This window comes from Podarcis bocagei (assembly GCF_964188305.1).
Source record: "Podarcis bocagei genome assembly, chromosome: 4".
NCBI lineage: Eukaryota > Metazoa > Chordata > Lepidosauria > Squamata > Lacertidae > Podarcis > Podarcis bocagei.
In genome coordinates this window covers 37,404,402-37,419,228 of record NC_138128.1, presented here as the reverse complement: position 1 = coordinate 37,419,228, position 14,827 = coordinate 37,404,402, and the positions used below count along the sequence as shown (strand labels likewise).

Here is a 14,827-nt window from a genome sequence, read left to right as displayed (position 1 = left end):
ACAATCATGGGGCCCAGGGTAATGCCTTGTTAGCTGCTCAGTAAATTTGGCCCTGATCAGAATGGCCTCAATCTCTGCTCAGAAAAAAAAATTAAACAAATGCAGGACCACGTGCAGATATTCTGATTGTTCTGCAACCTCTCTGTGGATTACATGAAAGGGCCAATGGCCTGTGGACCGCAATTTGACATATTATGCTTGAGGTATCGAAAGGTTGAAAAGTCATCTGACATTGTCAGTCACTCAATATAAGGCTTGTGGCAGTTCAACTAAATTAATCCTAATTTACATGCATTAAACAGCACTTTTTGGGTGCGTGTGTGTGTTTCCCAGCAGAAGTGAACAGAATCGTGGTTTGACACCAGCTCAGGATCAGAACTAGTCCTAAGGAACGAGCACCTTCCTTCAGAAGTTCAGCCCAAATAATTTACTGCAACTAGGGATGGAAGGATCTGTCAATGTTGGTTCTTTCAGTTACTAATTTTCCCCATCTTAAATTCAGTTTTCCACATTTCTGCAGTGATTTGTGATTTTTGTTGTTTAAGGAAACCTCATAAAAATTCACCAGCATTTTAGTAGAATTTCTCCCAAGAAATGATTAATAGGCACATTTTTGAAAACAATGTTATGCATTTTTGTACGCTTTTCTTTATGAAGCTATTCATTTTTTGTACACTTCCCCCCAAATATATGCATTTTTGTAAACACTGGTAGGTTGAAGAAAGAAGAGGAGGGCAACCAAAATGTCCAGAGGAGGGCAACCAAAATGGTCAAAGGCCTGGAAACGATGCCTTATGAGGAACGGCTAAGGGAGCTGGGCATGTTTAGCCTGGAGAAGAGGAGGTTAAGGGGTGATATGATAGCCATGTTCAAATATATAAAAGGATGTCACATAGAGGAGGGAGAAAGGTTGTTTTCTGCTGCTCCAGAGAAGCGGACACGGAGCAATGGAGCCAAACTACAAGAAAGAAGATTCCACCTAAACATTAGGAAGAACTTCCTGACAGTAAGAGCTGTTCGACAGTGGAATTTGCTGCCAAGGAGTGTGGTGGAGTCTCCTTCTTTGGAGGTCTTTAAGCAGAGGCTTGACAACCATATTTCAGGAGTGCTCTGATGGTGTTTCCTGCTTGGCAGGGGGTTGGACTCGATGGCCCTTGTGGTCTCTTCCAACTCTATGATTCTATGATTCTATGATTCTAAGATTCTGACGAAACATTAGGAAGAACTTTCTGACAGTAAGAGGTGTTTGACAGTGGAACGGATTCCCTTGGGAGGTTGTAGAATCTCCCTCACTGGAGTTTTTTAAGCAGAGGTTGGATGGCTATCTATCTGTCTTGGATGCTTTAGTTGAGATTCCTGCGTTGGGTTTGGACTAGATGACATGGGGTCCTTTCCAACTCTATGATAAGAAGGAGGACAATTATTTTATACAGCTTTCAGAAGAGCAGCTATGTTAGTCTGTTGCAACAGAAAACAGCAAGTATTTTATCCAGTGGTATCTCTCTGATGGCAGAAAGCTCTTTAATGCAGAGGAGGCTTCTGTCAGTAGAAGGGGGGTGGGGTGGGAGGTAAGAAGGCAATTTTCACATATAGACCTTCTGCCCTGCTGTGACTCCCCAATCCTCTCCAGTTGAGGAACCCTTGAAAAGAATGTGAGAGATGGTGTGTGGGGAGCTGTAGCGGATGGGCTTAATCTTATGGCCCCTGAAAGACTAACAGATTAATTCTAGCCTATGTTTTTCTGAATTACAGTCCACTGGAGTTGGCATGAAAGCTTATGCTGCAGTAAATCTGTTACTCTTAAAAGGTGCCACAAAACTCTTTTGTTGTTGTTTAAAACGGTAAGTTTCAGGGCTACATGACAAATATTAAATAAGCCAGTACAGAATGTGCAGTATTTATATATTAGCACAGTGGAAATTGCTCTCCTCGGTTTCTTTAGGAAGTGGTTCTTTATTTTTAATAATTTGCAGTACCACATTTGGAAAAACAAACATTCACGAGGAAAAAATGTGGAACAATGCTAACAGGTGACACTCGCAGCAGCTCCAAGATGGTTCCCTGTCATCACCAAGGAAACCAAAGTTTGATTCCTAAAGGGATTTCCTTGGAGCCTGTCAGCCGGCAGAGTGGGTGGAATGTTGAATGTTAACACCCTGACATGTCTTGGGGCCAGCAAGTCATAAGATGGCTTGGCTTTGAGCTAATCTCAGCCACCTGCCACCATGAAAATGGCTTGATGTTCATAGACACAGCAAAGGATTTGATCAATCCCTGGGTGTGGTTCACACTCTGCTTCAAAACTTCTCTTTATAGCACAGTGTGATCTGGATGGCAGCAGAAATACCTGCCTCCTTCATTTGCAGAAGGGCATGTGATAGATGGATCTGTGACATCATTGGCAGACAGCCACCACCACCATGGATACCACTGACTAAACAGGTATGGCTACAGTACGAGGCACCAGGAAGGACTTGACAGCAACTTTCAAACCCTGAGGGAGAATAAAATAACCTGGTCAGTGATGGAAATGCAGAGGTATTTCAATAATAAATGCTCCAATCTGGGCTGTGGAATTTTCCAATTTGTACAGCCTGAATATAAAACCTTACGGGGATCACGCAGGGATACTCTACCCAGAAAACCAAACAACAGAGAATGCCCTCGTCAAATGTCCTAAATTAATTAGTTAAGCATCAGTGCCCTGGGTTTCAAGCATCTTAGAGAGAACAGCTGCCCCCACAGCAGGGTTTCCTCTTGGCTGCAGGCTGCCTAGTCATTTGCTGTCTTGACTGTGCCTTCCAAGTCTTCAGGGTATTTGCTCCTTGGGTGGGGGAGACATTACTTCCTAGCACTGTTAGTCTGGGAGCTCTGGTTTCTCAGACCATGAATCAGATGAGCACCCTTATGCAGGAGATTGCAATGCTTGAGCTGCAAGGATTCTGCTGAAGGCTGGTTCTGTGTTTGGTTGTCTGGGATCAGGGCACAATGTTCATTTCTGAATCATTTCACAGTGTGAGGTTTCTGGCTCATGTAGGCTTGTCGTCTTCTCACTTCTTGATCCAGCTGCTCTTTCAGAGCATTCACCTGGGGAAACACATGTCGACAAATAGGGCTACATTCATATAAACCACTATTCTGTTCTACTATTTAAACCACTATTCTTCTCTCTGGTTCACGCTGTCTGGGCACCATGGCAAACTGCTTATGGCGTCCAGAGCTTTTGGTGCTGCCTAGAGAGATAGCAGAAGCCTGTTCACCTCTGTTCACTTGCTGGCCTTCTCTTTCTGGGTGCTATGAAGCTATCATAAAGCTAGTATAAACATGTAGTTTTGACCTCAAGAGAAGAAAAGTTCATACTCATATTCTTTTTCTTAGGGCTGCAGCATGGCTGAGAAAAATATCCACAATTATTATTACCAAGGATTATTAAATTGAAGCAGGAGAAGAGTCTGGTGCTCTTATTGTCCTCATGATGAGAAGGCCTTGTGTTGAACAGTAGATTAAATTGGATCTCTCCCCACCTCCCCCACTTCTCTTGCAGTCCTACTTAACCTCCCTCCTCTAGCTGTGATGCTGTCAAATCTGAAGGGCTAGTTTACACACTGCATGGCAGCAAATGTGTTTTGATATCATTTACGCAGTCCATCAATCCCAACCTCTCAGGCACTTGCACAATGCAGGTAGCTGAACACACGTTTGTCAAGTTGATTCCTTCATAACTTAGAAAAGCAGTGTGTGAAATAGCTCCATAACGGCACCCCTTATATGGTTTAGGGGTTAAGCAACCAGCTAGCTTCTCTTTCTCCAGGGCAGAGAAAGCAATACACCACTGCATCATATCCCAGATTCACAAGCAGTATAAGCTGTCGGTACAAGAAAGCCATGGAGCTGTTTAGTCCTCACAGGTTAGCTTGTGCTCTATGGATTTTGGCTGTTCAACACTAGAAATTACCTCTTGGACTCTAGTGCATTCTGCGCTTGAGAGCCAGGAAGCATTTGGGAGAAGGAATCCATAAACAATGGTGCATTCTTCTCTTTCCTCAGTGTCCTCACCCTTTTGACTTCAAAAATGCCCATACTCCCAGTTCTTCCCTCTACTTCCAACCATCACCCCAGTTCTCATCTCAAAACTCCAAATATCATTACATATTTTGCAAAACCCTTTTGATTTGCACAATAAATTCTGGTCACAGAACCTGGGCATCACTGGGGAATTTGGATATGAACAGAAATATCCAGTCTAGTTCTCCACTCTACCTGCTCCTCCAAGCTCTTCACTCTCTGCCGGTGAGTTCTCTCTCGTGACTCCAGCTTACGTTCGGACTGGAGCTGTGCACTGTGAAGCCTCTCTGTTTCCAACTCCATGTCTAGCTGATGACGGGATGTTAGAGCCATCAGTTGTTGAGCATGTGTTCGTTCCAGCTCTGCAATCTTGGCCTAGAATGAGCACACAAATTGGGCCCAGCTCATGAGGTTGTGATCCTGATACCTACTGAATACTTTTGCTCTAGTCAAATGATCCCCTGGAGCTCTTAGGTCTGTTTCCTCTCATTGCAAGACTAGGAAGAAAGGGCCCATACAAGGAGACCAAAATAATTGGCCCTTTAAGGATCAGTCCAGTACAGAGGTAGATGCTGGAACATGCTCTCGGGCCTATGGTCCCAGTGCATTTTAAGCTCAGGTGGAAGAACCTGCTCAGCTGCCTTCCTCTCCCCATCCCGTTAGTCTCCACAATATGTGTAACCTTTCACTAGGTAGCACCCACAGCACCCACTCTCTTTCATGTTTTTCATATCACCCTGCTCAGCCTCAGCATGTGCCTTCTCACGCCTCATGTCCCTTCAGACCAGATCCTTTCATGTCCTCCTGCCTTCCCCCTTCCAGGTTCAGTAAGTCCTTGCTGACCTGCAGGTGTTCGTTTTGCCTCAGGGTATCCTCCAATTCCTGTTGCAGGCTGTTCAGGGACCGGTCCAGTTGTTCCCTCATGTGACTCAACCTAAATGTGTCATCTTCCTTCCTGAATTTCTCATGCTCTGCCTGCAGAGGAGACACCACAATCCCTTATCCAGTACCTGGCACAGCTCAGATACTGCCATTACATGCTTTTTTTCTCCCCACACCTGGGGGAAATCTGGGGGAAAATCCTGACAAGTTTGAAGGTGCTAAAGTTTGTGAAGAAGAGGGCAACCACTGGGCTGAAACCATTAAAATTCCATGAAGAGACTGGGATCTAATTAAGTGCCACGATACTTATTCAGTTCGGCACTTGCAAAAAAACAGTGCAGTTAGCTCCAGATCAGACATAACTGCAGAATCATGTTTTGTTTTCTCTTTCTTTCTAAAATTAGTCCCCAATACACAACACCATGATTTTGTCCTGTGAGCTTAAAAGTCGCACTTGACGCTGCAAATTTGGTGTTAATGTGGAGGGTGCTGGGCAGTCATCTCCAGATAAAACTAATTATAGTCAAGCAAGAATGACTTCCCAGGAAAATGCCAAAAGAACAGCCAGAAATGAGAAAGGATGAGGACGAAGGAGAACTCGATGAAAATCAAAAGTGATTCTTAGAAAGTGACTCCAAGGAACCATGCTGGAGGTCATGCCGAGGCAACTAAGTGGAGAAGATGCCTTTACCAACTTCTTTAGGAACGGGGGGGGGGGGGGGCTGTGAAGTGGCTATTCTGGACTGTAGGGTTAAAAAAGGGAGAAAGAGAATAAGGCTGGCCTTATATATTTTGCTGCCTGAGGCAAAGGACAAGATGGCCATCCTACTTTATGTACAGAAGCCGAGTGGGCTGACAGTTGAATCTTACTTCAGTATTAGTGATGGATCACGGCAGAGCCACCATCCTCCACCATGTCACTTCTCCCAGCATCTGCTGCCTGAGGTGCCCACATCACTGTGAATAATGGCCAGGCCAGGCCAGGAAGAGTCATTGTCAGATTAAAGGAGGGCACATTCAGTCTGTAGTCCTGTGAAAACCTTCCTGCCACATGAATGCAAGGAAATTTGCCTCTTGCATGAGTAAACATGCCTATCTGTGGGCATGAATGGGATGGATAACTGGATACAGGTATGATGGAAGAGATGATCTACTGAAGTGAACAGGCAAGATGCCAGAATGATTAATAATTCAAGTTTGGTGAAGGAAAGCAGCACAAAAAAGAAACATCCTATGCAAAGATAGAGATGCTGGCGGTACATGGACAAGAAAGGATACATTAGCCTTTTACAACCCCACTCATTGCCTGGTTGTTTGAGACTACAGCTCCAACAATGCCTGACCATACTGGCTGGGGCTGAAGGGAACAGTGGTCCCTTCATCCTCTTAACCCCATGGAAGTGGCCCATGTAAATCCCAAGGTTATTATATACAAAAGAAATGTAGTATGGGGGAGAAATCTGATTCAGTTCACACTTAAAGCTGTGTTTATCAGATTCACACCTTTTGAAACTGTATGAGAACCAAAACACAACCATCCTCCAAAATTTGCACTTATCCGAATTTTGTGATGCAGGTATCCCACGGGGGAAAAAAGATTGTGAAAATGCACATACAGTGGAACCTCGGTTTTCGAGCATCTCGGAAGCCGAACAATTTGGAACCCGAACACCGAAAACCCAGAAGTAATTGCTTCCATTTTCAAAAGTGCCTTGGAAGTCAAATGGTCTTCTGGAACAGATTAGGTTCGAAAACCAAGGACCCACTGTATTAGGAAAAACTGCTTCCAAAAGAAGACAACCACACTAAAATTTTCATGTGGATTTTACAAAGAAAATTCACGATTCCTTGCAGAAATGTTGAAAACAAAATTTAAGACGGGAAAAATGTGAAACTGAGGGAACCAAACTTGATGGATCCTTCCATCCCTTATCAGGGGACCTGTTTTCCTCTATGAAATGTTGGGAGGCTATAGCATTTTATGAAAGAAAGCAGAAACACATGAACATCGGGTTTAAGCCCACATCCTTGTACTTCTTCAAGGATGATGACAGAGCTGTCTAGTGTGAAACATTACAATTGCTGGGTCAGGCAAAGCATCCATATATACCAACATTCTGCCTCCAACAGAGTACTGCAAAACTCACAAGCGACCCTCAATAGAGAGTCTTCCATTGTCTGTGGGCTTGCTGTAGCACCTGTTAATCAGAGATACTTTGTGGCGGAATCGCGTGGATGGATTTACAGCTGTCATGGTCCATAGACACTGCCGGAACCATCCTGCATGAATTTGCCTAATTGTTTTAAAAACCACCTAAGCTAAACATTATGCTGAAGGCTCATGAAACATAGATTTTAACTGTGGATGCTATCCAAAAGTTTAACACAAATGGAGGAAGGTAACACCAAATGTCAGTTATACTTCTTTGCCAGCTTCTAGGTTCGTTCTTTCTTTCTTTCTTCCTTCTTCTTCTTCTTCTTCTTCTTCTTCTTCTTCTTCTTCTTCTTCTTCTTCTTCTTCTGCGATCACTCGTAGCCGAGTAAGATTGTCTTCCATAAACACAGTTTTAGCAATGAGTCCGTAAGTGACTGTGGAGGCCAATTCTGGATGTACACATCCTTCCACAGTGGGGACATTGGTTTCCGGGCGGAAGTTGATCACGGTGTGGATTTGCCAAGCGTGTCTTCCTCTTAGCACGTTTCTCCCTTGCGTCCTGAGTTCGAGTGTCTTTACATGCTAGCTGGCCTTAAGTAAACCACCGCTGGAACTGAAGGTGCCACCCCTTCCTTTTTAAAAAATATGGGTTAAGGAAAAGCATGGCAAATCCAGCCTGTCCCACCTACCGTCCTACCCCACCATATTTCTTTAGCTGTCTAGCCATCTCGGATAGAATTGGGATCCAGATCCAAAAAGAGCAAACTATAATGCCAGAAGAAGCAAGGCTCCTCTATGGGGAGGGGAAAGAGAGGGGCAGAATTGAATCGAGGGTGGGGAGAGGCATTGTGCTGTGTAGAGGGAGAAAGATTCCCAATAACTGTTGGGGTGATGGGATACTCTGTTCCTTTAAAACTCCATGCAAAACTTACCAGAAGAAAACATTAAATGGGGGGGGGGGAGGTTGGAGAGAGAGAGAGAGAGAGAGAGAAGCAAAATCCAGAATAAATAAACGGCCACATCCGGATTTCCCCTCTGGAGACATCAATAAAGAGTTTTATGAGCTTGATATGAATTACCCTCCCTGGCCATTTACAGCTGATCTTCTGGAACTCATTAACTAGCTTCTCCCCTTCCTCCAACCCAGGGAAAGGGGTTGTGCATGGGGGAATTCAGGGGCACGGCACACAAGGCTATTTTATGCTTGCAGAGATAAATGCTTGTAATGCTGTTTTGCCATAACAGAAAAACATCATATTCGTCACCCTCTTCGTTTCTACAGCTAGAAAAATCCATTAAAGATGAACAATAAATAACTTCAAGAAAATGCCAAGCCTGGCCCTTCCTAACACTTGGGCCTGGCAAGGACATGCTTTAACCCTTCCTAGGGAAGATGACATCTGCTGGAGATGGCACATCCCCACTAGCTGAGGCATTGCAGTACAATTTTAATACAGACCATACACATATCCAGGGGTTATATAATAAGCTACAGATATCTGGAATGGTCAACAATGTAGTATAGTATCTCACAGCTGGTGGATCAAAATATTAACTTGAATAAGCAATACAGTGGAACCTCGGATTGTGGACGTAATCTGTGACGGAGGCACGACTGCAACCCGCAGTGTTCGCATCCTGAAGTGCCACATCTGCACAGGCGCCAGTGCTATTTGGCACTTCTGCGCATGCACAAAGCGCAATTTAACGCCTCTGCACATGCATGAGTGGCAAAACCTGGAAGTAACCTGTTCCAGTACTTCCGGGTTTCCGGCGGTCCACAACCTGAAAACATGTAACCTGAAGTGTCCGTAACATGGGGTATGACTGTACCTTGGATATTTTTCTTCTTCTTATCCTTACACTATTTTAAGAATAGCAGTAAGGGATACTCATTGTATTTTATTATGGGCATATAAAGTACTAGAAAATTGGGTTTCCAAAAAAGAAAATGAAAAAGAAAGAAAAGATAGGAAAGCAGTTCAGGATGAGGAATTAGGCAAATAAACAAATGCAGTTGCAAACATGAAACTTTATACCACACAGAAGGCACTTTTGGTGCTGAAAGATAAAAACTTGCCCAAAGTCACACAACATAGTTGCAGCTGTCACAGATTTTAAATCCAAGCCCACAGGATCACAGCTCAACCCTCTGTTCTAGTGGACCACACTGGCTCCAACATTAAATAACAATAAGTCAAAGCTGTGCCCAGGACATCATCCCGCAGGAGGAATTAGACGATTAGATGTTGTGCTATGGCAGGGATGTCCGGTCGATCCCGGATCGCGATGGATTGCCCCCCCAAAAGCTCAACAACTTTGGGTCTGACTCCCCAAAAAAAGCTCATCAACTTTGGTCAATCCAATGGGTAGATCGCTGCCAGTGTTTTTATAAATAAAAAAATTCCTTCCTGTAGCACCTTAAAGACCAACTAAGTTAGTTCTTGGTATAAGCTTTCGTGTGCATGCACACTTCTTCAGATACACTGAAACAGAAGTTGCCAGATCCTTCTATATAGTGAGAAGGTGGGGAGGGGTATTACTCAGAAGGGTGGTGGGAATTGGAGATTGGCAGATAGCTGAGATGAGCCTGTTGACGACTCTTAACGACTGTAATAGGTCTTGCAGGAAAAGGATATAGAAGGATCTGGCAACTTCTGTTTCAGTGTATCTGAAGAAGTGTGCATGCACACGAAAGCTTATACCAAGAACTAACTTAGTTGGTCTTTAAGGTGCTACAGGAAGGAAAGTGTTTTTATAGTGGGAGTAGATCGCAGTCTCTTGGGAGTTGGACTGTGCTATGGCAATTGTTCCACCAGAACAAGCACTTCACGGGAACAATCTTCCCTCTCCTTACCCTGTGTGCTGTTCTGGAGGTTCTTGTTATTTATATCTGGCCTGTGAGTCACTGACGGATGGCAGCACCTGGTGCTCAGCAGTTATGAATGGATAACGTAATGCAAGACTAACAGAGATGCGGACAACTTCATGTTACAGCAAAGTGGAAGGGTGTATTTCAGAGATAAGCTTTAAACAAAGGAAAACCTCATTGGTGGTATCCATTATTTGGAAATGTGGAAACCACTGGGTATTTGGGAGACTGAACAAAACAAGATGCCTCTCTCCCCTCTTGTGTGATAAAAATATACAATTAAAGAACCAAGCATCTGTCATCCTTACATTTCCCTTTGTACTGCGTAATCTCCACTGAAAATCACCCCAAGCTCCTGTTTGCCCCAGGAGGTGAATAACAGTTTTGAGGAGAGCAATTTTATCTTGACTACAGTGCAGGAAGGGTTAAACACCCATAGTCCCGATTCTCCCTACCCTTATAGCTGCTATTTAAATAGCAATAATCCAGGCACATTAAATATATTCACGCATGGAGCATACTGACTACTTTAGCCCTTAGGGGCTACAAAGTCCTTAGGGGCTACAGTTTCAGGGGTGGGTGAATTATCCACTGAGTAAGTTGGTCTGCAAATCAGAGGCTGATTAATAGAGTAGAGCTGCTGAAAAGAAACCAGATTTAGGTACCAAGGCAAAGTTTGTAGCCTAAAGTCTAACTGCATATTCAGGAAATGAGAAAGGATGTTTTTGAGTCCCCCCCCCCTGCAAACTCTGGATACTCACAGAGCTTTACCATGGTATGGTATTCCCTACCCAAACCCTCCTCTAATCTTTCAAATGCAGTATAGACAACCGTGTCACAGAAATTTGGTATTTCACAGTACAACTCAGTATCAAAAGTGTATCTAAAATGGAAGGATTTCTGGCACTATCATGTTAGGCTAAGCTTTAATGACATGGCTTCTTAAAACAGGCAAATGCACCTCAAAATGGGGAGTTGCCTAGGAGGCAGCCCTGAATATTTCTTGCTGTTCCCACTCACTTCAAGATTACAACTGGAGGCAGCAATCTATACATTCCAGTTGTATCAAGCTGGTTGGGAACTGAAGCAAGCCCTCTCCCTGCTAAAAATGCAGCAGAGAGTGCAAGTTTGTTGACAGAGTAGGGAGAAGGGACAAAGATGTGGAAACTTCTACATATAGGTTTTTTTGGGGGGTGGGGGGTTAGAAGGGACAAAGGTTGACTCGACGAGGCTTACATGAACTTTAGGAGAAGGATCTGCCACATGGTTTGGATTTTGTTTCTCCATCACTACAGCTAATTAGGCTGATCCAAGAGTGCCCCTGCTGATACCAAACACATGTGTGACAAATTCTTTCTGTGAACTTGAACCAGCTCCTTGGAGCTGAGTGTTGTTGGTTGCTTCTCTGAAGAGGAGAGGAAAGCAGGTAGCCTGAGGATGTGCATGCATAAATGTGCGCCTGTGAGAGCTGAGATTTTACTTTAATGAAGAGTTCTGAATGCATTATTTGGACTGCATTCAAAGAATCTGAGAGCAGTAATTTTGTCTGTACTGGGAAGTCATTGGACAGGGGCCACGAAACAAAAGTTATACCCAACAAACACTCTCTCCCCACTTGCAGAAAGTGACTGAAGTTCTGTGCCTGAAGGGACAGAAAGGGACTGAGCAAGGTTCTCTTTTCATCTCTACATTTTTCAAAACAGCCACGTGAAAGGTCCATACCCTGTAGTGTAAACCACTGAATAGCGCATGTATTTACACATATAGCCTAAAGGCAAATTAATGGAAGTTTATTACTGATATCTATCCTTTGAAACCTAAAGATGCAGAGTGCCATAAGCTACAAACATGCATTCTTGTGAAGGGATATAACTAGGTCAGAATAAGCATTGTATTTTTTAAATTTCTCATGTTTCTTCACTATTATTCTATACTAAAGTTAATATAAAATGCATATGAATTAGGTAAAGCATACATAATGCTATTTGTTTATATTACACTATTACATTACGCTACACTACATTATATTACACAAGAGTAGACAAATGCAGGAGTCAGTCCTGCTCACAGCCACTCTACTAACACTTGGTACTGAAGTTTCATCCACTCAGCCATGTAAGAAAAATGTAAAATATAGTAAATAAAAGCCAGACTCAAGGATAAAAAACAAGGGAGAAGAAAAACAGGCAATCTCTCTCTCTCTCTCTCTCTCTCTCTCTCTCTCTCTCTCTCTCTCTCTCTCATAAGGGCATCATTATGACAATTTGTAGCTATCTCCAAAAGCACTTTCCCATTTATCCTTGTATCACCAAGTGCAAAAGGAGACACCATATACATTGCAGAAAGGTCAGTCTCTGGCAACAAATAATGTATCTTTCCCGGGGTGGTTTCAGAGTGTAATCCCAATAAAAGAGGAAACTTAAGTAGAAGGACAAAATAAGACTGAATGTGGAACATCTTCTATCCCAGCAGCTACTTTTAAGAAAAGTCTAATATCTGTCAATAATCATGGCCAACAGCACAGATAGCCTGTAAGGCAGGCAAAGGGAACATTTAGCCCACAGGTAAGATTAGGCTCACCAGGCTGTTTTCCCCTAGTCTTGTCCACGTGCCCCATACCTGAGATCACACCTTAGTATTATATAGCAGAATTGACAAATAATGATCACTTTCAACCCTGCTACTAAACTTATGAACCTCAGATTAAAAAAAAAGAAAATGACAACATGAGGCCCTCACTAGCACCTCAACTGGAGTAAAAGGCATGGGTTCCTAAAATTATTTAATACCACGAAGACAATACAGTTGATGAAAGGATAAAAGTTCAAGAAGTTTCAGGCCAGAATTCATCATGCAATGTTCTATCTAAGAAAAAGGCTTGCCTTACTAGTAGTATAGTGTTTTCTGCTCATTCACAGAGGCCAGAGCCAATTTGTGACTTAAAAATCTTCACATAGTACAAATTTAGCTTTAAGAAACTGAAATTCAAGATGCATCAACAATCATTCATACAAAGCAGAGTATCCATCTGCTTACCCTGAAACAAAGGTAGTTGAAAATTTTGCTGATAAATACTATTCAATATTTGAACGTTAACATCTAGGTAAAGTGAAACGGAAGTAACTAAGCATCCAATAGCCTCCCTTTCAAATGTGTTTTAACCAAAGGAATAATATCTGAATAATATCCCTGTAGTGAAGGAGGATTTGACTCTAGGGATTATCCTTTTGCCAGCACAGAATATCAAATGGGGGGGGGGAGAGAAGGAGTAATAAAAGCCAAATAATATAATTCGTTACTCTAGCCCACAAGGTTCCAGGAGAGAAACTTTAAATGTCAGTCCAAAGCAATTATTTTATCAAGGACCCCTTAAGCATTTTCAAATACACTTCTGTCACTAGATGGAAAAGGCTGAACAAGAATCGGGGAATTGTTAGAACATTTTAAAAAGGCTGTTCAACCTTCTTTGTGTGCCTCCCATCTTCTGATGATTAGAGGTTGCTAGTTAACTGCATAAAATTATATTTTTTTGCAGGGAGAAGATTTATTGCGAAGATTTTGACCAAGCTGGCTGAGGTTCTATTGAAGTAGATACCAATACATCATCCATGAAACACTTCCTGGAGTTACCAAGGAAGGAAATTGTTCTCCTCCTATTTTTAGAAATCTGTATCTTAACAAATCCAATTCTGTCATGATTGCTCTAGAATAGGAAAGGAATTAAAATAAGTAATTAGATTTGCATCAAAAGTGTCTCCAATAGACTCCTTCAGCTCAGAATCTCTTAACTAAAGTTTCATTTTAGCTAAACAAGTCCTGGGTTCAGGCCCCATGGGAGGTGCATAATGCTCTTAGAATCTGCTTTGGGGTTCCAGCCTTAAGCTATTGCTAGGGCTCAGATGATGTCAGGGGCTGGACTGAGGAGGAATGGTGAGGGCCTTCTCCTGAACCTTCCCGAGAACAGGACAGTATAGATTTAGAACAGTGGTTTGCAGAAGGGCATAGTTGAGAGGCTGCAGAGGGCAGAAGCTGGGAAATATTGGGAGAGGAACAGCAGGAAGAAGAAGCACCAGGGGAGAGACAGCTGACAGACTCAGTGTCCTTGGAGAGCATTCCTGACCATCCCCCTCCCAGGACTAGGCATGCATTGCAGGTAGTAGAACAGAGAGCTCAGAGGCAGAAAGCTCAGATTAGCCGACACAGGAGTGACATAGAATAGGGACGATGTAGGTGGGTGGGACTTTACTTGGAGCAGCGCCATTATTTAAGGAAGGCTGCATTCCTTTGTCACTCTCTGTGAATTATTGAATCAATTGCTTGGTAATAATTTTTATCGTTTCTGTTTCTTGGCTGCCACAGAAGAAGGCAAAATAAAAAAATTCCTTCCTGTAGCACCTTAAAGACCAACTAAGTTAGTTCTTGGTATAAGCTTTCGTGTGCATGCACACTTCTTCAGATACACAGAAGAAGGCAGTTGATAATATTCCTGAATGCTCAGTGGGTATAATTCCCTTCTTCAACAAAACTGTGCACTTGAAAGATGAGATGGAACAAGAGGTTCTGCAAAGGTGAGTAACAATATTTTAGCCTGAGATCAGCAGTGAGGAACCTTCACTACCCTGGCCAAATTAGGTTCCAATTTGGCCTGTGAGGCCACTTCCCCCAAACCAAAGCCACCTGTCTCACAACTGTTGTCAGATGCAACATCAGGTGTGAAGCAATTGGAAACGCAGCTGCCAAGAAACAATTGTGAGCCTTAATGTCAGTGCTGATCTGCTGACAACAAACCTGTAGAAGTCCCAGTGGGCTTCCTGGAAGTACCAAACAGTGGACCAGCACTGACCAGAAAACTG

At 43.1% G+C, this 14,827-nt stretch overlaps 1 protein-coding gene across 4 annotated transcripts in view; it reads right to left on the bottom strand.

The window, feature by feature from the left end:
• Positions 1-1,559: 1,559 nt before the first annotated feature.
• CROCC2 (ciliary rootlet coiled-coil, rootletin family member 2) overlaps positions 1,560-14,827 on the bottom strand; it is an 85,253-nt gene continuing 71,985 nt past the window's right edge. For 2 of the 4 annotated variants that reach the window (XM_081192483.1, XM_081192484.1), the window contains 3 exons: positions 4,909-5,040; positions 4,261-4,440; positions 1,562-3,087 (listed from right to left, as the gene is read on the bottom strand). In XM_081192483.1, coding sequence (XP_081048609.1) covers positions 3,004-3,087; positions 4,261-4,440; positions 4,909-5,040 — 396 coding nt within the window. In that variant the 3' untranslated portion in view covers positions 1,562-3,003. Of the gene's footprint in view, positions 3,088-4,260; positions 4,441-4,908; positions 5,041-14,827 lie in introns of all 4 variants that reach the window. The other 2 variants (XM_081192482.1, XM_081192481.1) reach the window with 2 other exon arrangements.